Here is a 17462-nt window from a genome sequence, read left to right on the forward strand (position 1 = left end):
ATAATAATAATAACAATAATAATAATATTTCATAAAAATAATCTGACCGACCGGCAGCATTTGTTGGCTTTAGACTTCCCACAAAAGAAACACAGCTGAAGGCATCTGAGAGCTCTTGGCAGGTGTGATGAATTCAAGTTTTAAAAACAAGTCTGGGGGTGCTCCCTGCATGTTAGGGCCCTTTGACGTTGGCGGGTCGGGCAGCCAGGCTTGCATAGTAAGCACACTGAGTGGGGTCACATTGTCCAGTAGCTCCTGGAGGTCCCTGTGGACCTGCAAGACCAGGCACACCAGCTTCACCTTGAGGGCCCGGGGGTCCTGGCATCCCATCTTTGGCATAACCAGGCTCCCCTGGGAGGCCTGAAACAGAAACACAATGCCCTTGGTGAACGACCCTCCCAGAGTACTCAGCAGTGTAACATCCCAGGAGATGCCTTTGCTGCCAAACTGGGATGCAGACATCAATTGCCAAGAATTTTGGTCTGGCCAGCGTGTTTCTACAGGGATGTGACCAATGCATCTCCTCTGAAAGAAGATTTCCAGCCCTATGGAATCCTTGGGATGCACAGGTCTGCTAAGCTGCTCGTCCTCTATCACCAAGCTGAAGTTGTGAAGCTCCCCACAGAGAGGAGGGGAGCATGGGAAAGCATGAGGCAAGTGCCAGCTTGGTGAGACAACTCATTTGTTCTTTAAGGAAATGCAGGGCCAGTATGCCAAATGCAGGAAGCTTCCCATAGTTTCTTCCCCAACAAAGCAGAATGAAGGTAAAACTGATCAGTGGCTCCTAATTTCAGATTGCAAAAAAATCTGTATTTGCTGCTGCTTTTTCAGTAGCAGTAAAACAGGAGCTGTATGCTCAAGGCACAGGTGTTCACTATGACCTTTTATAACATCTAAAGCTGCCTGAATCTCTGGGTTCAGCTTGGTCACAATGAGACTCTGCCAAGGACAGAGAGAACAATTCACAGTGTATCTAATAATTAAAGTTTCATTTTGGATTTGTCCCAAAGGTCAGTTAACTTAGCTGTAATAGAGATGGATCATTATACCCATCCATCAGGCTGAAGACACAAAGGTGGCCAGATATGATGCTAGTGATAGTTCTTCCCCTTTGGGCCACTTTCTACAGAAATTGTGTGTGCTGTACTTATGTCATCCTGATCATCTATCTAATATAGCAGAGACCCTTGTGCTTGTAGTGGTTCCAAATGAAATATTTTGTGGGCTGTTCTGAATAAACACACCTGGAATTCCTGGAGGACCTATTTCCCCTCGTTGGCCAACGCCAGTGTCACCCTTTTCACCCTTTGCTCCCCTTTCTCCTGCAAAGAAGGAAAGAAAAAAATATGAACAAACAATGAACAAGACAATGATTATCGTCTACAGAACTAAAGAATACTACCGTAGTAACATACACACTAAAACCAACATATTTGGTAAAAATAGTTACTAATTGTGGCCAGTGGGATATTAAGTGGGAATGAAGACTTCCCCCACTCCAGCTCTGGCCAGAGGTGGAACATACCAGTGATTGCTGATCATATTCAGCACCTCTGGTTCAACAGACTGAGGTCATTTCAAAAACCTGCATTTTGAGGACTATTTATATGCTATTAAAAGGAAAGGTGGATGCCAAAGTGGAGTGGACACATCCTTTTCTTGAACTGCCCCAACACACCAGGTTTCACTCACCTTTGGGGCCAATTGGCCCAGGTGGACCTTCTGACCCAGTCTGTCCAGGTCGGCCAGGCTCCCCTGGAGGGCCAGTTCTTCCTGGGAGTCCTTCCTTCCCAGGGGGACCAGGAGGTCCTGGTCTGCCATGGGATGCTTTTACCTGTGCAGGCTGCATCTGAGCCAGGATATAGGCTAACTTTGCTGTGAAGAGAGGGAAATGGATTTGTTAGGCTAGAAGGTCTGTGCTCCAAGAGATGGAGAGCCAGGAGCAGTGGCCCAGCAAAGTCCAAGTATTGTCACAGATGAATTTTTCAGGGTCACCTATTTGTTCTCCCTCCACAATCCTTCCCCATAAGCTATGATTGTGCCTCTCTGATCCTCTCTAAATTATTTACATGTCATTTCTCAGCTTTATACTTCTCCTAAATTTGATACTTCATCCTAAACTTTTCTCTCATCTTCTCCTCCTTGTCCTCCAAGGATCTGAATTGTCCCTTCTTTTAGCTGTGCAGCTGGTGAATTTCTGTCAAATTGGTATCTGAATTGTCCCTTCTTTTAGTTATGCAGCTGGTGAATTTCTGTCAAATTGGGATCATTGCTGCTCTGAAAAGAAAAGCCTATTTCCACTGCTTCTGCCACACAGAGTGAGATGCTACATGGCAGCTCTGTAGGGAGAAAGTTTATTTTTCTTGTTCTGGGTTGTTACATATGTGGAGTTAAAGACAATGTACTCATCTCTGGCTGTGAAGTCAGAAGCTGTAACTAAGACAGCTCCCTGTGTCAGCATATTCTCAAAATTCTAAGCAGGCACATTTCTTGCCACTTCAATGCTACAGCCTTGAATAACTGTGCTTGTTTTGGCTGGGATAGAGTTTTCTTCACAGTGGCTACTATGGAGTTATGTTTTGGACTTGTGCTGAATGCAGCAATGATAATATAGAGCTGGTTTTTTTATTGCTGAGCTGGGCCTACACAGAGCCAAAGCCTTTACTGCTTCTCATACTGCCAGGCTGGTGAAGAGACTGGAAGTGCATGGAAAGCTGGGGAGAGACACAGCCAGGATAGCTGACTCCAACTGACCACAGGGATACTCCATACCATATGATATCATGCTCAGTACATGAAGTGGGGGGAAGAAGGAGGAAGAGGGGACATTTGGAGTGATGACATTCATCTTTCCAAGTAACCGTTGTGCTTGATGGGGCTCTGCTCTCATGAGGATGTCTGAACACCTACCTAGTCTTGGGAAGCAGTGAATTTATTCCTCATTTCGTTTTGCTTGTGTGCCTGGCGTTTGCTTTCCCTATTAAACTGTCTTTATCTCAACCCATGAGTTTTCTAGCTTTTACCCTTCTGATTCTTCCCCTGCTTCCACCGGCAGAGGAGTGAGTGAGAGGCTGTGTGGGGCTTGGTTACTGACTGGGGTTAAACCACTACAACAACCTACAGAGCTCTTAAGGCATACTCAGCAGCACATGAACATCCTACAGAATAGAGGGAGAAGAGTTTTCTGTCTTTTCTTCATTGACCCTAAATCTTGAATGCTTTTAGATTGGTGTAGATATTGAAGACTGAGAGTGTGTACATAAAATCTGTGAAATAAATCACTCCACTGAACTGTGATCTTTAGCGTGGAGGAAAATTCCTGCAGCTACATGTCAGCTGCTTCAAGAGGTGTGTGAGAAGCAGCACTATAGCTCTGCATCTCACTGTTGATGGGGTCAGTACTGGTCTGTAATTCACATACTTTGAGAGAAACAGCAGCTCACATCCTCTCCAGCCCCTCTTCTCATACTAATGAGTATCAAATGTCATAGCCAGAAATTATGAACATTTCTCCTCCAGTTGGGATCTCAAAAAGCAAGTTTACATCCTACTCTGATTACTTTCTGTGCTATTGCTGGGAACAACAAAGACTGGGAATATTAAAGCTTGCTAAGTATATTTCATTTTATACGTTCCTCCTTACAGTCAGGTTTGTTGCAATAACACCTTCCATAAGCAGAAGAGGTTCAAGTGCCAGTACAGTTATGGAAAGTATCTTTCATACTCTCAGATAAATCATCTGGCTTCCTGGAACTGGTTACTTACCATCTAGCTGCTTGGCCAACTCCTCTTGGATGAGCCTTCTCAAAGTCTCTAGAGATGGGGGTTCCCCCTAAAGAGTCAGAATCACATTGATGAGACACAAAAATCACAAACAGGGGATCAGACCGTGAGAGGACAAGGGGAGACAGTTTGACACTAAAAGAGGATAGATTTAGATTAGGTGTTAGGAAGAAATTATTTACTGTGAGGGTGATGAGGCACTAAAACAAGTCACCCAGAGAAGCTGTGGCTGCCCCAACCCTGGAAGTGTTCAAGGCCAGGTTGGACAAGGCTTTAAGCAACCCAATCTAGTGGAAGGTGTCCTTTCCCATGACAGGGAATTGGACTAGATGATCTTTAAGTTGTCTTCCAACCTAAACCATCCTATGATTCTATGATATGCAAACCAAACTCTCTACAAAGTGTTTAGCAGGTGGCATTTCTTAGCCTACAGCATACACAGGGCTGCAGGGTCTGCTTGATAAAAGAATGTAAAGGGACTTAAAACACCCATATTTCCCAACCTGCTGGCAAACCATACCCTCAAAGGTGTAAACAGGGAGCCTGGTCTGAGTGCATAGTTGGGACACTTCCTTTCTTCTTTCTAGAAAAAAATCTACCTCCTATACACTCATAAGACAAGTAGTAGAAATCAAATTAGGAGACACCCTCTGCCCTACGAGATCACAGTGGAGATCCCACCTCCTTTTTCATCATGGCATGTTTCCTTGCAGAGAGATGCACTCATGCCCCTAGGGTAGTAACGATGGATATCTGGACTTGCTAAAAACACTCATACTGGATGCATTGCCTGCCAACAATCCTTATCTCAGGAAACAGAAGCCAGTTTATGCACATGATATCCTTTCTTCCAAATGAATGCAAGGTTCTGCCTGATTTCAGGCTGTTGAAGGAAGACTGGGGATGTGGCTGTCTGGCCTAGGTCCCCTACACAGCCCCCAAGGCACAGTATCTTTCATTCCTTCCCTCAGCTCTTTTGTGTGATGTTGCTGTTGTACAGCTATAATAACTTGAAAAAGTCAAAGAAATGTGAACAGAGTTGTTGGATGATGCCACTGAATAAATTATGAAAGCATTTTTGGTAGGTGGAAGGAGAGGTTTTTAGGTTGTGGCTTTCCAAGTAAATAATAATAATAATAATAAAAAAGATATTTTAGGGTAACCAGTCTCTTGTCTTTGCATAAACTCAGAACAAAAAATGTAGATTTTTATTTTTAAAAAATAAACCATTTTCAAGCAGAAAGATCAAATGAGATGCTTCATTTGAAATACACTTTTCAGTTTTTTGGCTAAAATTGTTCTTTGAATTTCTGTCAGTTTTCTGATCAGCCTGAAGACTGCATTGTGTTGTGTATGAGCAACTTGCATTAAAATGTTGCTTTTCCCACACACTTATCCTTTTAACATACAAAGATGCAGTATGAGTCCTCTATGTTTATAAAACCTAGTGAACTCTTCTGAATTAGATGTCAGTCTTCATTAGACAAATGAGATCTTATTAAATAGCTAAGTGACATTTCAATCTTAATCAATACCATTGCTGATAAGTACAGAGTTGCTCTATTTGCTGCCTCCTTCCTGAGACAAATTTTGCATGAGAAAAAGATGTGTTTGTTGGTGACAAAAGAACAATTTTGTCATTAGCTACTAACTGTTTATGATGGTTCTTGGTGAACATACCAGTAAGTAAATACTATTGTGGATCATTCTTTGAAGGCTTACAAATTATCTTTTCAAGTTTTAACCCTATTAGTTGCATTAAGTCTCCATAATCATCACTGGGTTACATCAAATCTCTGCATTGCTGAGACATAGAAAGAAATACTTTGTCTAAAATTTACTCAGTTTTTACATCAGAGATTATTTCACTGTTTATTCCCCTCTGAGGTGATCTTAAATTCATCCTGAGGATGGGATGGTGGCTTCACTGATGTTGGAAGATTTCTCATTCTTCTACATACATCACCCTCAGGCATTCTCAGTAGAGAGATTGTTTCCCGTTAGGGGGATAAAAAGCCAAAAAAGAATATTAAGCAAAAACAGTATTTCATGAATTCTGATGAGCTGACTCCAGGATTTCCAGGAATAGAGCAGTGACCTTTCCACAGCTCAGCATTTTGTCTCTCATAACAACCAGCAGTAGAGAAAGGCATTAATCCTCTGTATGAAATGCTATGCATTAATGCCCTTATAGAAAGAAGTTTTTTCAGACTCCACATCCATGGCCACAATCAGATGACCTGATTTAGGCTTTTAGGAGTACAAAGTGTCAGGAACTGACCACCCTGCCTATGGGGCTAGATTGCTCAGCTTCCCTGAGGTTCAAATCAACACCCACAAAACTTTTCCCCATCCCCACCCCTGGAAGTGTTCAAGGCCAGATAGGACAAAGCTTTGAGTAACCTGGTCAAGTGGAGGGTGTCCTTGCCCATGGCAGGTGGGATGGAATTAGATGGCCTTTAAGGCCCCTTCCAACCCAAACCATTCTATGATTCCCTGAGATGTCTACAGATCTAAGTTTTGTGTATCAAGAGATAAAAGCACTACTTCCCCATTATAACACACTCTTGCTCTGGTTTCTGTCAGCCTCCATGTACTCTGAGGTACTTTTCTGATCACATACTTTGGCAGTAAAATTGCTGTAGAGAGTCCTTCTCTAGAAAACTTACCCTTGGTCCTGGAAATCCTGGCTGTCCTGGAGGACCAGGAGGTCCAACCTGCCCAGTGTCTCCTGGGGGTCCATGGGGACCCATCAGTCCTGGATGGCCCTTATGACCAGGTATCCCAGGATCACCTGGAGGGCCCTTTTCTCCTTGAGGGCCTTTTTCACCTTTGATGCCAGGCTCTCCCTAAGTGAAAAGAACAACACTGCAATCACAAAATGAGGTAAACTTCTATTTGCAAATACAGCAAACCACTAACAGCTGAGCTGGCAAAGTTATTGAATACAACATCTGGTGCACTACAAGTGATCCACAGATTATTACTGATGTAGAATGATTAAAGAGGGAGCTGGGAGGGTGGGAAACCCTCCTGAATGACCCCTACCCCCATCCCTAACTCAAAATAGATTTCTTTATTTCAACACAATGAAATAACTAATAAAATTCTCCAACCTACCCTCTCTCCTTTAGAGCCAATTTCACCTGGTTTCCCTGGTGCACCCTGCAATAAAATAAGGGCAAGAATTAAAAACCTAGCCATAATAACAGTAAATAACAGAGCACATGCCTTTGCAGTGATTCTTGTGACCTGATGAAAATTTCTTTCCCTGACAGTCCCACAGTTGCCTGAGAGTTCTCAATTTGCTCTTGATTATGGACAATGCAGGAAAAAAAGAAGCAGGACCAGCAGGTCTGGGGAGGTTATTCTCTTCCTCCACTCTGCTCTGGTGAGATTCCACCTGGAGTAGTGCATCCAGCTCTGGGGCCATCAACATAAGAGGGATGTGGACCTGTTGGAGCAAGTCAAGAGGAGACCATGGACATGCTCAGGGGGCTGGAGCACTTCTGATATGGAGACAGGCTGAGAGAATTGGGGTTGCTCAGCCTGGAGAAGAAACAGCTTTGGGGAAACCTTAGACCACCTCCCAGTACATAAGGGGTGCTTATAAGAAAAGATAAACTTCTTAGCAGGGACTGTAGCAACAGGACAAGGGGAAATGACTTCACAATGAAAGAGAGTAGGGTATGGGGAAGAAATTCTTCATTATAAGGGTACTGAGGCACTGGAACAGGTTGGTCACAGAAGATGTGGATGTCCCATCCCTGAAAGTGTTCAAGGCCAGGCTGGATGGAGCTTTGAGCAGCATGGGCTAGTGAAAGGTGTCCCTGTCCATGGTGGGGGGATTGGAACTAGATCATCTTTAAGATCCCTTCAACCCAAAACATTCTATAAAAAAAAATTAAATTTTTTGCAATCCAGGTAGCAAACTAGATGTTGTTTTTTTTTTCCCCAAGACATCAGCCCTACTTTGAAACAAATGGGAATTTAACTTACCTCTTTTCCAGGAGGACCTTTCTCTCCTGGTTCTCCCTGAGACACACAGAAAGTTAATATAGCATCACACTGCAAGGAGCTGGAAGGAAGACCTTACCAATAAACAAAATCTTGTTTTCTCTTTAGAACCCAAGTTTTCTGCTACACAGCAACAGATTTGGATGATTTATCCTTATACTATTACTATTGATCATTCCTGGAAAGACACATCTTACTATTTACAAAGCATTTTTAGCAAAGTTGGTGCCCATGTAAATGCACATAACAGGAAATAATTTCTAACAAACCAGCTGAAAGCAGGACAGATGTTTCACTGAAAGTGTGTTCCTGCTTTCAATACCTTTTGTTCCTTTTTCTTACCAACACTTCACAAAGCTTCATACACTTTATATGGTCTGATTTAGCTTAAACAACACCAATGTTACATCCATAACAGTATAAAGATGTAAGTGAAGTAAATTTTGTAGGTAGAAGCACCATATTGTATTATACCTGCTGAAATAACACACACAGAACAATGCTAAAAGAAATTTAAGCATGAAACCTTGCCTGTCTTCCAGAACTATGTTAAATAACCTCAATTTGAACAAGCACCCTACTAAAATTATTTTTCTATGTATAAAATATATATTTTTCTAATTATTTTATCTGCACTTATAATGTGCTAATTAGATAATATATTTTGCACTTTAGCACTTCAATGAAAAAAATTCCTCAGGTGCACTGATAAAGCAAAACAAACACTAAACTAGCAATTGCTGAAATTCTGCCCAGTTTTCCCATGTCATGAATTTAAAGATTCATCTTTGTAGTCCATTTAGAATTCAGACACATGGTCATATCTATAACATGTGGATGCAGGTGGTATTTTCCCCATAATCTGGAAACAGAACATCTTCAGCTTTGCTAGAATCTATACACGTGTCCATGAGTAATGCAACTAATCACAGATGCATGATCACATTGGCTCCAAATTAGGCAGATCAGACTCACTCAAATATTCCTTAGGGCCACTTCAGTTTTAAATGACCACCACATTTATTGCTTTAACTTAATTTTCCAGAAAAATATTTCTTTCTCCTCTTTTCATCATAAAACTCCCTTTCAAATTATAGAATAAAATGTAAAAAATATTGCAGAAGGAAAAAAGAATTATCCTGTGGAAGATTCAGCTCTACTACAGGCACATGAAACCTGTTTAAATCTCATTTTTTGGTCACAACAGAGCTAGAAACAAACACATTTACCTAGTATTCAGCTTTTCTATACTTCCAGTGGAATTTAACATGTTTTACTTGCCTTGGAAGTGCTAAAGATATTGGATTTTGAGACTGTGATATGCTCATGTGTATAGGTATTATTTTAGATCACTTTGGGAGATATATGAATGCTTTAATTGCAAGGTACTTCTGTTGCTGGCAACAAAGGAATTTCCCTTGGAACAGCAAATATCAGAAATACATGTGTTAATATCAGCACTTACAATTTCCCTATTTAGTCCATCTGGGGTTCATGCAGGCATATAGTCTGAGAACTCAAACACCCCACATCCATATTAAGACTATTGAACCAGTCTGATTAATTCACACATTATCAGGACTGTCAGGTAGCAGCTCCATAAGTGAGATTATGGGCGTTCATCCATATGAAAGATGCTATTTTTGCAGACCAGTTTGGAAATAAAACTATATGGCTTCTGGATCTTTGTCCTATCTTCATCAGGCTAGCATTTTAAAGCAGATAATGAGCAGGTCTAATCCATCCCCAGACATACTTACAGGTGGTCCTCGGGGTCCTATGAAACCAGGGAGTCCTGGGCTGCCTGTTTCTCCTTTATTTCCTTTGGGACCCTTAGGACAGAAATGAGACAGACACTAGCAGCCCTTTCTCCAACATCTCTTTTCCAGAGCATGCATTTACAGACACATTGGAACTGGGTAATTTAACTGTAGCAGCAGGATTCCCAAAACTGGCAGGGAAAGGAAGAACGAAGCCACGTAGAAAAGCAGGTTGCAATCACTGTGCTTGAATTATTAATAAGTTATGTGAGGTCTCTGTGAGAAGATGCAAAGGAAGGAACAATTCTAACAGGGGCAGGAGGTGTGTTCTGTGGCTATTCTGGCATCACATAGTTCATAAAGGGCTGTTGAGAGTGGAGATGCTGAGCTGGGTGATGACAGAGAAACAGTGCAGGTGATCATACTGCTCAAATCTGACACTACAACCAACAGACAGCTTTGGAGCTGCTCTTTTCCCTTTTTTTCTAGGTTCAATTGAAAAAAAATCTCTGCCCTTTACTTATCTCTTGTGATATTCTGCCAAACTATCCCTTTTTTCTCACAGAGCAGGGCAGCTGAAATGACAGTTCATGATACAGAACCATTTCACACACACTTTGATATGTTTTTTTCACTTATTTTAACCTTTTCTTTCACAACTTTGTCCCCTACCTTCTAATTCAGAACATATCTGGTTTTCTTCCTAGATTAATACTCGCGTAAAGTGAGCACCCACGAGCCTGACAGGCACAAAGCACATGGATTTTTGCTTATGCAACCAGCCATGGAGACTTCAGGGTCTGGGCTGCATTGCTGTGTGTAGGCTTAAGCATGAGCACTGTGGATTGGGGTGGGCACTGTCAAACAACAGATGCAAAAGGAGAAGGCTCCTGGCAGGTTTTGCCTTGTGATTACAAGTCATCGATGGTGAAGGTGGAAAAAACCCACTGTTATTGCCATCATAACCTTTCTTATTTCCCCTTTTTTTTCAGGCTAGAAATATAATACATTGGCTTGTCACACCACAGTGTGAAGGAAATGAGTACATTTCAAAATAAATGGATTCACGTACAGCACAAGGAAATACTTCCCATTATAACCTTTATGAAAGGGAGAGGATTCATTTTAATGACAGAGAAGGATACTGATGAGATGACTGTCTGTTCTGCTGACCAACACTGTCTCATTGTTTCCCCTTTCTCATCCATCTGACTTTATCCTTTTTCAATCTCCTATGTTATTTTTGGACTCTAAATCCTCTGAAGCAGAGGCTGCTGTGGTGCAGAGCTTGTGCAGGAAGCTGCCCAGTGAGTCCCTGGGTCACTAGCTGACAGTCTAGGTAATGTGATAACACTATGAAGATTAAAAAATAATCTCCATTTGGCATTCACAAGGCATCCCAAAGCCACAGTGACATGGTGAAGATCCAGAAAGTAAAAAGCAGTAATAGGAATTGGAAAAGGGATGGGCATGGATGAGAAGAAGAAAAGAAGGTTGAAAAGGCAGCACCAAGGATTCATGGGGTAAGAAACAATGATAGTAGTCCCAGGAAGGTAAGAAGAAGTTATGTCAAGGAGAAGAAAGCTGCAGGATTTATCTTTTGCTACAGAAATGCTGTGAGACTGCACCCCTGCCCCACCTGTAACCTGTGAGTTATCACCTCCCCATGGAGAAAGGTGATGGTTGCTTCTCTGAGACATCCCTGCAGCAAAGCAATACTCTCTCAGGGCACAAGTCTGTGGTAAGGCAGGGGCTGCTTTATGGCATTGCAAGGGCTACAAAAAGGGCGAAATTCTACTGCAGTTTTTCTGATTTCTCCTTCTATGCCTTTGCTTTTCTCTGAATCCAACAGCCCAACAAGCTGTACTGACTTGGTGGGCAAAGAGAGGGAAGAGCCCTGCATTGCAATAGATGCTACAGGACACAAAGGTACATTTGCATGGATTTGCTGAATCCTGATCAATTTTTCAGCAGTGGAACAGAGAAAGAAAAAAAAAACCAAAACAAACAAGCACCAACTTTGCTGTCCTTACAGCTCTTCATTACCAAGCTGTTCTTCCACACAGGATGGCCTCAGGGGAGTTTCATTCTGCTTCCTGAGCTTGGTTTACTGCCTGCTGTCTGCTCTCTCCCCAAGTGCCTGGGGAGGATTTTTCTGCTGCTGCTATTCCTTGATGGCAGTTTGCCAGCTCCCTGAGGCCTCTCCTTCCTTGTGACAACTCTCTGCTGGCTGTACGCACTCTGCTTGGCAAAATTAGATCTATTGGTGAAGATGAGGCATGCCAATCTTTTTTCCATACCAGGTAATCAATCATTTCCTTTTGCTGTAAACACTTAACTTTCACTGGGAAAAATGATGACCCAGTTAGCATCTCAATTCCAGGAACACAGCCAAACACCCTCCAAAATTGTGGCCAGCCAGTGATTTTCAGACCACTGATCTTCAGACATAAAACTTCAGGGATGATAACCAGCTACACATAATCCACTCCACTTATGCTTCATCAGTCACCTCTCCTTACGGCACAAGTTTCCCTTTTGTGGTACTTACTGGGATACCTGCTGGGCCAGGTTCTCCTGCAGATCCAGGCAATCCATTCTTGCCCTGTGTCAAAAGGAAAAAGGGTAATGATGTAATGTATACTAGAATTAAAAATATGCACCTACACCTACACCAGCAGGGATTTCTTTAGCATACATCCTCCTCTCCTAACAAACTGCAGACTGTTTTTTTTTCTATTGCTCCCACAACTTCTGCATCTTCTTTAGCATACATCCTCCTCTCCTAACAAACTGCAGAGTGGTTTTTTTCTATTGCTCCCACAACTTCTGCATCTCTGATTGTATGGCTGACCCCATCTCAGGACAAAAATTGCCTGATTGCACGGCTGACCCCATCTCAGGACAAAAATTGAGACACGTGGACCCAAATCTCCTAGCCTAAGGAGACCCAAACCAGCTCTTCTTCTTTGCTTCACCCTTTTCCTATTATATGCAGCATCCTCCTGGACAGATAGAGCAGCTTACTATGGCTGCTACAAGACACCAATGTTCAGACAAGTCTCTTTTTAATTTTCTCAGGCTTTCCCTTCTTTTGGGAATGGAGAGAAACACTTGATCTAAAGCCTTGAGTCACTTGATACTTACCTGACACCAGACAACTCAGAATGAGTCAAACCATCCTTTTAAAAGGTCTGTTTCTCACTATTCCTTAACAAAGCAGCTGACCTAATCACCTGCACTGACTGAACTTCGGTGAGATGAGGTTTTAAACCATGCTCCTCTCAACTCATCATGCAAAGGTGTTTTTCTCTGCATTGGAGTTGATCATAAAGACCAGACCCTGTACTGGCAGTACTCAAAATCATGTCTCATGCTCCTTATTAGAAGAAGAAACAAAGCAGAGGAAGAATGAGAGAAACTGATACTTTGCCCTCTAACATACAAACCCTCAAGTATCTCTTCTCCTAAGAAGAATATGGCCTGGAGGTATGATAATTCCTATCTCCTCAAATCTTTTTTAGTCATTGCTAGTGTAGTGCAGGGGCATGACACGTTAGTGAGTGGTGCCAGCAGCACAGGAATAATGAGATGAATTACAAGGAAGACACAGGAGCTATCCATATGTTCCTGCAGTCTAATCAAAACCCCAACCCTCCCTGCTCGGAGTGACCTGCCACTCCATCTCCTAGCATTGCTGGCTGAATCAGTATTTTGCCCTGATTATGGAACATGTTGTAGAATCTGTTTCACTAGCAGGTCTTCCAAGTAGAAAAAGGATTCACTCATTGCAACACATTAAAGGTGTGCCTAGGCTCAGTAACAGGCACCTGAATTCACATTTGGAAAGGGTCCATTTTTAAGACAGAATTTTAAACGCCATGAATTTAATAAAAGTAACTTCTGAGCCATCCCAAATGGGACTTTTTGAAATATGGACTGAATTTCCATTTCTCCACTGAAATTGCAGAATCTACAGGTGTTCAATTAAAAAACTTTTTTCCTAACATTATCCTTTTCTTTCTTTCTTTTTCTTTTTTTTTCTTAGAAGACATAGAAAGAATGACAAAAATTAATAATATCACAACTGGACCCCACATATATCAACCTGGGTACCCACAGCTACTGTATGCCTTTGAAAACTGAGACCATGTGAGCAGTGAGTAAGGTGCCAGAGGTAGGACTGGAATATGAGCACTTCTGACACTGCAGTCCTAGCAGATTCCATTAAACTGTTCTTCCCACCAAGTCACTCCATTGCACTATTAGAAATCTTCATCAGCTTCTGGCAGTATCATTCTAATTTGTCTTTCTCATAGTGTTTTCATCAAACATCACCTAAATCTTGCTTAAGACTCTTCTCCCAGAACAGAGTTCTAGACTGCAGAACATTCCCACTACACACAGTGTGTGGATGTGCCATCCCTGGAAGTGTTCAAGACCAGCTTTGGGGGGGGCTTCAAGCAACCTGGTCTAGTGGAAGGTGCCCCTGCCCATGGCAGAGAGTTGGAACTATATGATACAAACCATTCTATAATTTTATAATGTACCTCCAGATACAGATTGTCAGGAGAGAGAACTCACCGGTTGCCCTCGGAATCCTCGAGGGCCCTGTGGTCCTATAGGACCAGGATCACCCTGAAATGAAAAAAATGTATTCTGGTGAGTGAGAAAGATCTGACATGGAGGCAAACAAGCAAACATTTTAAAATGTTCCTTCAATTTTACACTATTCACATCTTAGGGGAAACAATATTAAAGGAGCCTCAATATCCCCTTGCAGTTATTTACGAGGAAGATCAGCCTTTTCAATTTTAAATATTCCTCACTAAATCCAGCCTGATTATAGGCAGAAACCATTATTATCAGGTTATCTTAAAGCAGTATTTCTCAGGGACAGAGATTCTCTAATTTTTCTCAAGAATTAACTACTCTTTTCTCTCTTCAGAGAGGCTTTGAAGCTGCTTCTCTCTTCTCTGAGGGGTTCCTTTAGGTCTGTCTTATATTTTTTTTCTAGGCTACCATTTACAGAACAACAGTTTCCAGTGATACAAGGAGGTGCAAATGAGAAGCCACTTCCCCAGGTCCCATTGCTGCACACCAGCCACTCAGTACATTGCTCAGCAGCTGCTGCAGGAACCCATGTCAGATATACTCTCCCAGGACTTTGTTATATGACTAGGTACATTGCTCAGCAGCTGCTGCAGGATCCCATGTCAGATACACTCTCCCAGGACTTTGTTATATGACTACACTTGACACGAATAATGCCAGGGGACCTGTTTGCACCATCTCTCTTTCCTCTGAGCAGCAGCATCTTATTCCATAGGTATTTCACAGGTTTCAGTGGCACTGTGCACTCAGTCAGGTACAGCTGTGGTAGAGGAAGCATGACAGAACCTGGTCCCGTGGGACCTGCAGAATGAAGCACTGCTCAGAGAAAGGTGGCAGAAGGAAGGTTCTGTGCTATGCAGCACAGCCCTGGTTTCACACAATGATGCTTTCTCTGCTGTTCTGAAGACATAGCTGACATTTTGGTGTCTGCAACTTAGCAGTGACAAAGGCCCTCTAATTCTTTGTTTCCCCTATTGATCTTTTGCACAAATCTTTCCCTGCAGTAATTCACCCTCTGTTGCAGTTTCTGCAGCTGTTTGAGGTCAGGGTCACTGTGAATTAAAATATTCATTTGTCAGGGAGAAGGAGATTCATTTCTACTCAAAATGGTACACTTACATCCTTCCCTGGTGGCCCGTCACGACCAGCAGGACCCATCACACCTGGCTCCCCCTGCAATTCAGCAAAAAGTAGAGATCAGATCAAGGTCATAGAGTCATAGAATCATAGAATCAACCAGGTTGGAAGAGACCCCAAAGATCATCAAGTCCCAAGTCCAAGATGGACCAATAACATCACTGTAAGTGGTACGGGTTTCTGCAATATTGGGCTGAGACCAGTGAAAACTTTTTAAAGGCAAGGGCCCTGTTCATTTTATATGACAAGCAGCTTACAAAACTATCTCAGAAACACCTCCTGTATGTGATGCACGAGGCAGTGCTCTTCTTTCCAGCAGATCATTTGCTACTGCTAGTCCAGTCACTGAAAACCATCAACATATCCATGATACAGAAACTATCATAATAAAGAAGACATGAGGAACTCCAGCACTGGATTTTTCAGCTAAGCTTCTGCAAAAAGGCAGAATTAGGTGGAAGAACATTCAATTTTGCATTCCATTTTTTACACCAAGGAGCTCAGAACAGAGGACAGAGCAGGACCTGACGTTTGGGTTTTATGATCCACAGGCAACTAAGTCAAAGGGACATTTCTATTCACATTTCTCTAAGTTTTGTACATGAACCTATTTTGCACTTCTTTAACATTTTTGGAGGAGAGCTGGTACTTGTCCAACAAGTGCAGTAGGGTTCCTCACCTTGTGAGCCAGCAGGTCACAGAACTGCAGAATCACACCATCAGTTAAGGTTGAAGGGACCACAATGGGTCATCTGGTCCAACCTCCCTACTCAAGCACATGGCTCAGGATGGCATTCAGACAGTTCTTGCATACCTTCAGTGAGGGAGAATTCATGACCTCTCTGGGCAATCTGTTTCAGTGCTCAGTAATTCACACAGTAAAGTTCTTCCTTGTATTCAGGTGGAACTTCCTGTGCATCGGTTTTTGCCCTCTTGTTTTATTGGCTTCCACCACTGAGAAGAGTCTGGCTCCATCATCTTGGCACTTCCCATTCATGTACTTGTATACATTAATGAGGTCCCTCTCAGTCATCGCTTCTTGACACTGACCAGGCCCAACTCCCTTAGCCTTTCCTCACATATGAGAGTCTCCAGTCCCTTAATCACCTTTTTCACCCTCTGCTGGACCTGCTCCAGGAGCTCCATGTCCTTCTTGTACTGAGGAACACAGAGCTGGACACAATACTCCAGGTCTGGCCTCACAAGGTTGAGTAGAGAGGCAGGATCATTTGTACCAGAGGGATGTGGTATGGAAGCATCCACAAGGCTTCTTCACAAAGACAGCATCAGCTCTGTCATTCAGAGAGAATGAAGACAGCTGCTGCCATTTTATGTCATAAATGTGGCCCATGGAATTGTAGTTGAAAATAGCCACATAAAACACTGTCTGATTTTTTCTATTGCCTCAGAAAGGGCAACTTCAATTCACACAATCTTTCTTGAAATGATTGAGCATGAGGCACTCGTTACTTACCCGGGGACCTGGGGGACCTGTATCTCCTCTCTGTCCTTTGAAACCCTATGGAAGAGAATGAAATCAATAATTATCCATCACCCTGATGCACGAAACACTAAGAATACTCTAGCTTGAATGTTTACTTAATAACCTTCCCAGTTTTGCCTAAGGTTACTGGGGACTGCTCAGCATGGAGCAGCCATGTCCCAGGGAGTACTTAGGAAGGGCAACATCACAGGAAAAGCTTTCCATAGTTCTTTAGGCTGTAAAACCAAAACTCTAGTCTGTGTATCCCTCATGTGATGAGCCAATCAATTATTCAACCCTAAATTTCATTGTCCCCACTCTTTCACAGGACATTAACAGAACACAAGGGCTACAGCTGTGACTATGCCTTCTGGTATGGGGGTGTAATGAGGTTATGTGTTTCCACTTCTAGATGAGGGATTTACTATTCTCCAAGTGTGAAGGATTTGGAAACATCTGTGTTCAATTCTTGGTGCTTATTTATGCATTTATTTAGTCACAATGCCATGACTGGTGATATGTTTGCATCAGTAAAGGACCTCATCTGCCCAACAAATACTTCTTGGTAACTGAATAGGAGTTGGTGGGTTGAACCTTTCTGAGCAGCACCTACCGGTAAGCCCCTGGCACCCTCCTGGCCTGGGAGCCCTGGTTCTCCAGGCTTTCCC

The 17462-nt window shown here is 42.5% G+C and overlaps 1 protein-coding gene across 1 annotated transcript in view; it reads right to left on the reverse strand.

The window, feature by feature from the left end:
* Positions 1 to 2: 2 nt before the first annotated feature.
* The window catches only part of LOC103809130 (collagen alpha-1(XXII) chain-like), a gene marked incomplete at its 5' end in the record, with an annotated part of 28943 nt that continues 11483 nt past the window's right edge, over positions 3 to 17462 (reverse strand). Inside the window, 12 exons of the mRNA XM_009081945.1 lie at positions 3 to 360; positions 1245 to 1322; positions 1693 to 1875; positions 3766 to 3832; positions 6453 to 6632; positions 6904 to 6948; positions 7783 to 7818; positions 9561 to 9632; positions 12112 to 12165; positions 14145 to 14198; positions 15294 to 15347; positions 16786 to 16830. Coding sequence (XP_009080193.1) covers positions 173 to 360; positions 1245 to 1322; positions 1693 to 1875; positions 3766 to 3832; positions 6453 to 6632; positions 6904 to 6948; positions 7783 to 7818; positions 9561 to 9632; positions 12112 to 12165; positions 14145 to 14198; positions 15294 to 15347; positions 16786 to 16830 — 1056 coding nt within the window. The remainder of the gene's footprint in view (positions 361 to 1244; positions 1323 to 1692; positions 1876 to 3765; positions 3833 to 6452; positions 6633 to 6903; positions 6949 to 7782; positions 7819 to 9560; positions 9633 to 12111; positions 12166 to 14144; positions 14199 to 15293; positions 15348 to 16785; positions 16831 to 17462) is intronic.

This window comes from Acanthisitta chloris, unplaced genomic scaffold, assembly GCF_000695815.1.
Source record: "Acanthisitta chloris isolate BGI_N310 unplaced genomic scaffold, ASM69581v1 scaffold7529, whole genome shotgun sequence".
NCBI lineage: Eukaryota > Metazoa > Chordata > Aves > Passeriformes > Acanthisittidae > Acanthisitta > Acanthisitta chloris.